This window comes from Pinus tabuliformis, chromosome 5_1 (genome assembly GCF_031772625.1).
Source record: "Pinus tabuliformis cultivar Carrire ecotype Pingquan chromosome 5_1, CPIR1, whole genome shotgun sequence".
In the NCBI taxonomy this organism is placed as follows: Eukaryota; Viridiplantae; Streptophyta; class Pinopsida; order Pinales; family Pinaceae; genus Pinus; species Pinus tabuliformis.
In genome coordinates, this window is record NC_142305.1 from 298,723,582 (window position 1) to 298,730,104 (window position 6,523).

The following is a 6,523-nucleotide window of genomic DNA, read 5'->3' on the forward strand; positions in this document are numbered from 1 at the left end:
AATCTATTGGGCGGGGACTTATTGGAGGTCATTGAAGAAAGCCGGATCACAGGGCACATACATCCCCCTATGAACTACACCTTCATAGCCCTGATTCCTAAATCAGATGACCCTACATCCTTTAATGACTTCCGTCCTATATCTTTATGCAATTTCCTCTACAAAATCATTTCCAAGATCATAAGAAATCGCATCAAGCCCATTTTGTCTTCTCATATTTTTGCTAAACAATTTGCCTTCCTCCAAAATAGACACATTCAAGAGGCCATTGGCACTGCCCAGGAAGCTTTACACTCCATAAAGCATAAGAATCTTAAAGGCATATCTCTTAAGATTGATCTTGCAAAGGCTTTTGATAAAGTTAACTGGCTCTATCTGAAGATGATACTCACCCATTTGGGCTTTCCCCTCACACTTATAAACTGGATTATGGGCTGCATCTCTTCTGCCTCCTTTGCTATCCTCATCAATGGCTCGGCCTCTGCTCGGTTCAATATCAACAGAGGAATCAGACAAGGATGTCCTCTATCCCCACTCCTCTTTCTAATTGTCATGGAAGGGCTAAGCAGGCTCATTGCAACTGCTAAAAGGAATGGCGATATCAGTGGACTCAAAATCATGGAGCATTATTTCCTCACTCATCTACTCTTTGTAGATGATATCCTTATTTTCATTAATGGGAGTGTTCGGGACACCACTGCCCTAAATGACATTCTCCAGCTTTTCTGTAAGGCTACGGGAATGGAGATCAACAGAAGGAAATCGACTATGTCCATCGCGGGGTGTACAAATCAGGAATCTCAGCTGGCAACTCAGAAATTCCCATTCCTGGAAATCAATCTGCTGGATGGCATCAAATATCTGGGCTTTAGACTAAAACCAGATGGTTACAAAATAGAGAACTGGTCTTGGCTCATCTCCAAAATAGAAAAGAGGATCAACTGCTGGCATCACCGGCTCCTATCCAAAGCAGGCAGGCTTATGCTGATAAAATCTGTCCTTGAGGCCACTCCAGTATACTGGATGTCACTCTCATGGATCCCAAAGGGTGTTCTCAATAGAATTCAACAAACATGCAACAAATTCCTTTGCAATGGAAACAAAAAAGGGAAGATTTTTTCCTGGACATGATGGTCCTTGATTACTACTACAAAGAAATGGGGGGGTGGGGCCTTAAAGCACTCCCGGATTTTGCGCAAGCGTTGGCTGCCAAGCAGGGCTGGTTATTACTTAAACAGAATAGTCTCTGGGTAGAAGTTATTCACCAGAAGTATATATGGCCTTTGAACATCATTGACTGGATCCGGAGGCCTCATTGGAACCGACAGGGCATATCGGCGATTTGGAAGGCCACTCTAAACGCCATGCCTCTTATCAGAGATAATCTTTTATGGCGCATTGGTAATGGCTCTTCAGTCCGCATTGGTTTTGATCCATGGCCTGGTTCTGGTAATGCACACATATTACCAGAAGGGCTGGTTCTACATCTAAACAACAGGGGCATCAAATATCTCTCGCAGATAGGTGATCAACAGCATTCCACCATATTCTCACAAGCTTGGATAACAGATCAGCAATGGCAACTAACAGAAGAGTGGAGCACAATATGGAAAGATTACATACAGGCATTAATTGAATCACATATCAGACTCAGGGAGGAAGAGGATGAGTTAATCTGGGCAGTATCCAAAACTGGTCAATATGTGCCGAAGCTTGGATACTACAAACTGATTGAAGCAAAAAATCCGGACACTCATAAAAGCTGGTGGTCCGCTATCTGGCACCTGCAAGCCCAACCACGAACAAGACTTCTCATGTGGAACATTCTTGCAGACAAAATCCCTACGGGATCCAACCTTAGGAAAAGGGCTTTTGCTGGACCAACATGGTGCGTTTTATGCAGGAAAGAGGAAGAAACTACCCCCCATTTATTTCTTACCTGTACGATCACCAAGGAATTATGGACACAGATCACCCAGGCTCTTAATATAAATGCGGTATGGCAGGGGGAAGACATACCAGCGGCATGGGATCAGTGGTGGACTGCAGTGGCATCAGAAAAGCCCAGGAATTTGCCACTCTTGGTGGCCTGGTATATCTGGAATAGGAGGAATGCAATCATATTTGAGAATTGCAATGTAAATTGGAACCTACTCCCCTCTACCATATGTGCGGCATATATTGAGATTCCAATTGAAATCAAACAGAAACAACCTAAGATCATCAGCCCAGAACTCATAAACAAAGATATGCCGTGGGCATATTTTGATGGGGCAGCTCAGAGACAAGGATGTGGAGGAGGCATTCTTCTACATCTTTCAGACTCACACTACTTTCATATGAGATTGGGACTCGGTCCGGGTACAAACAACCATGCTGAACTCATGACCCTGACGCATCTGCTATATTTTGCCTTGTCAAAAAACTGTCAACAATTACAAACTTTTGGGGACTGAAAGACTGTGGTTGATTGGGTTAACAACAAATCCATTTGTCATGCATATTCATTGAAGCATATCTTGGAAGAAATTGTTTTTTTCAAAACACATTTTGACCAGATAACCGTTTCTCACATCTACAGGGAAAGAAATGCAATTGCTGACCGGCTCTTGAAAGAAGCGGCAGATCGTCCTCTAGGAGAATGGCTGATTGAGGAACAGAATCCAGAGGGGATGCACAGTTTCTATCATAGACCATATATTGATGGTCCCCTTCAGGGAGGCAATGGCCTCATCTAAATTTTTGCACTATCATGATATATTTTTTTACATAGCTCAGTATATTCTAGCTTGATCTGTTTTTGTATAGCGAATATGCACTACTATGATGGACATTGATCCTATTATTGTATGCCTGCGGGTACCTATATGTAAATTTTGCTTTTTGATCAGTGGTGAAAACCACATTACAACATATGCCTATGGGCATCAACAGCATGTAATTTCTTATAATAGAAATTATGATTTTTCTTCTTCGGAAATATATGTATATCTATATATATATATATATATATATATATATATATATATATATATATATATATATATATAGAAGCCTTGGACCTGGCCGATTGTGATATGCGATGGGGCTCTGGACCCAATATTTATATAATATGGTTAATAAAGCCGTTGGTCCAGAGTATAGTGGTACGCATCAGTTCTTAGTGTTGATTCCGATAGGTGAAAAGAGGTGATTTATGCATGTTTTGTGAAGTATTTATGCTGTAAAGAGTTATGATGGAAATAATGATGCGATAGAAGGTTTCGGGGGTTAAAATAGGTCCTGATGAGGATATGAATGAAGGGGTTAGAAAGGGTTATAGATGAATCATGTGGCAGGGATTTATGAAGGGGGCCTTAACCATTTTAAAATTTGAAGATTTGACTTGGAAAAGAGTTAAATATTTGGGATAAAATAGATCGTTCGAAGAGCTGAAAAATCAACTTTTAGGGGACCCATTCAAAATTGCTACCAAGGCAGGTTTTATTAAGGTAGTGGTTGTGGCCACAACAAATGGCGAACCGCTAGGCAAACCAATTATATCTATTTCCAAATAAACCTTGGATCAATAGAACATCAAGGTGTTAAGATAAACTTGAAATGTAAACTGTATAGATGGATAGGCATGGGTTCCACTTCTACATTAATTGCTACAGGGGGGATAAAGACAAATAGCTTCTACCTACTAGCAGGGTTTTGACAGGCATTCTCCAATGGTAATATTATGGGATTTATTGACCCTCCTTTACCTATTTCCTACTTTCAAAAATTATTTCGCGGCCATCACTGGTCTGTCAATACCTGTTTATGTGTGTACCTCAGCTCTTTATTGCTCATCAAGCTTGATGTGGATATGTTTATCTACACTTTATATAAGAATTTCAGTGCTATATTTTCATATGATTGAATGGGGCACCGTCATGGATCATGCCATATTTTTAAACCTCTTAAACAAGGTTGGGCTTGCTGTATCAACCGGTACTCTGAGCCCAGCAACAGTCCCTACTCTAACCGGCTTCCCAAAGAACCTGTCCTTCCATATTCGCACAAGGACTTGACATTTCATTTTCTTTTAAATAAGTCCTTCCTGTTTTAGGCACAAGGACTAGAGCACAATTAGATTTGCCACAGGGTATATTACAATGATCTTAGCCCATGAAAGGAGGTTTACTTGTAGATGATAGGTATTGGAAAACTTAGTGTGGTGGATGGGACCAATGGAGAATGACTGCAAGCCTTACAAGCAAGTATAGGCTAGGTCTGAGTGGGATTTTAAAATGCAGTGTTCCTCCATGCCAATCCAGCTGTAGTTACACATTTTTTATTTTATAAAGATGCCCCTACATGCTCCAGGTATCCAGGTTATCAACAGATCTTACCTAGTTCCCAAGAGATGCTAATGAATGGCTTCGATTGGAATTCCACAGCTTTCGAGTTCTCATGGGCTCATTGAAAATTTGTTTGATTTGCAAGGTAATGATGGATTTAGGATCAACAGACTCATCAGCATGTTAATGAAGGAGGAAAAAGATGAAGGTGGCAAATGGGGGCAATCTGAAAAGGTAAATATGAGACTGGAGGACCGAAATCATCTGGTTAAAAAGGACTGCACTTGAAAATAGAAGGAAAATAAACTTTGCAGAAAACAAGAAAGGAAAAGACGGAAATGTAACTAAACTAACAGCAAAATAAAATGAATTCTAACCTAATCAGGAGGTAACCACCATGTGGTGGCTACTGGAAATATCTCTTCAGATGTTGGCCATTAACAAGGAGTTTTTCAGTGTCTCCTTGTAATGTTTTCAATCTGTAATTTCCGTGACCAATTTTTTCCACAACTTGGAATGGGCCCAGCCATAAGTGTTGGAATTTCGTGTGTTTACCTTTTGGCTCATTCAACTTGTCCCATTTCAGGACTAGCTCTCCTATTTGGTAATCTTTATATCCTGTCAGATGGTGATCAAAGCACCTCTTCACAATCATTTGGTGATTTCTGAATTTATTTTTGGCTTTATCTCTCAATTCCTCCAACCTCACTAATTGGTTGATCCTTTCTTGAAGTAAGGCTGAAGGGGTCCCTCTTGAGGCTTGGGAGAGCTGTAAAGAGGGAAGGGTAACGTTTGGAGGCAAGATGGCTTCCTGTCCATAGACAAGGAAGTATGGGGAGTTTCCTAAGGCCACTTTAGGGGTGACCCTATCGGTCCAAAGGGCATTTGTTAGAGCGTTGTGCCAGTTCTTCTAGTTGTCAGTGACAGATTTACAGATTATGCATATGAGGTTCTTATTTGAGGATTCTACAACTCCATTTCCCTGGGGGTAATAGTTTGATGCATACCTTATGTGAATTGATTTATCAATAGCAAATTCAGTCAATTTCAGTGATGAAAAGTAAGAAGCATTATCAAATATGAGAGTGTCAGGGATGCCATACATGTTGATAATGAATTTCTCAATAAATGATATTACCTCATCTTCGTTTACCTTCTAAAGCGGGATGGCTTCGGTCCATCTAGTGAAGTAGTCGGTCGCTGTGAGTATATACTTATGCTATTGTGAAGAGTTTGGAGTGATCTCGCCTATGATATCTAGGCCCCATTGTTGGAATGGGTGATAAATCATAACAGGCCTAAGGGGAACAACTGGTTTTCTTTCTTGTCCTGCACCAGTTTGACACACCTTGCATTTCTGAGCGTAGGCATTCGAGTCTTTGAATACTGTGGGCTAATAATATTTGGCTCTTAATATTTTTGTGATTAGTGGTCTCTTCGCCATAGTGACCACCTGCTGGGCCGTCATGCATTTCTTTCAAGACATGGTTGGCATCATCCTTTTCCAAACACCTCAGCCAAATTCTAGCATAATTTTTTCTGTATAATGTGTTATTGGCCAAATGATATTGATTAGATTTCAATCTGAGCACTCTCCTTTGTGATGCATCCATGTCTTCATGACATGATCCCCGTATTAGATAGAAGCATATATCGTAATACCACGACTTAGGATCCAAAAAGGCTTCCAACGTTTTGCGCTCGCACATTAGTGTCTCGTTCATCCATTGGGGATCCTCCCTGAATACTACTTGTGCATATTGCATGCTATGCACTTCTGGTTCTTTGGACACCCCTTCTTTATCTGCTAAGGCTTCTGCTGCTAGCTTTCACAATCCCTGCCCTCAAACTATCTCCGCTGGCCTTATCTCGAGGTTGAATTCTTGAAGTGCGACTATCCAATTCCCTCTTCGTTCACCCATTTCTTTCTGCATGAAGAGGGTTCTTAAAGCAGGATGGGGAATGACTACTTTAGTCCTGGCCTTTAATAAATAAGGGCGGAAGTGTTTTACGGCTTTTAAAACCACAAAGCCTTGTTTCTCCACGTTTGGGTAGTTCAGTTCTGCCCCTTGAAGACTAGAGCTCATATAAGAAATAGGGACTTCATTGCCTTCATCATTTTTTTGAGTGAGTACTGTGGCATATGAAACATCAGAAGAAAAGGTGTACAAGAAGAATTCCTTGCCGAAATTGGG

General features: G+C 40.8%; 1 protein-coding gene across 1 annotated transcript; it reads left to right on the top strand.

Moving 5' to 3' along the window:
• The first annotated feature begins 1,157 nt into the window (after nucleotides 1-1,157).
• Nucleotides 1,158-2,456, top strand: LOC149164534 (uncharacterized). Its single transcript, XM_089429518.1, has one exon. The coding sequence runs from the start codon at nucleotides 1,158-1,160 to the stop codon at nucleotides 2,454-2,456; it is 1,299 nt and encodes a 432-aa protein (XP_089285644.1).
• The last annotated feature ends 4,067 nt before the right edge of the window (nucleotides 2,457-6,523 follow it).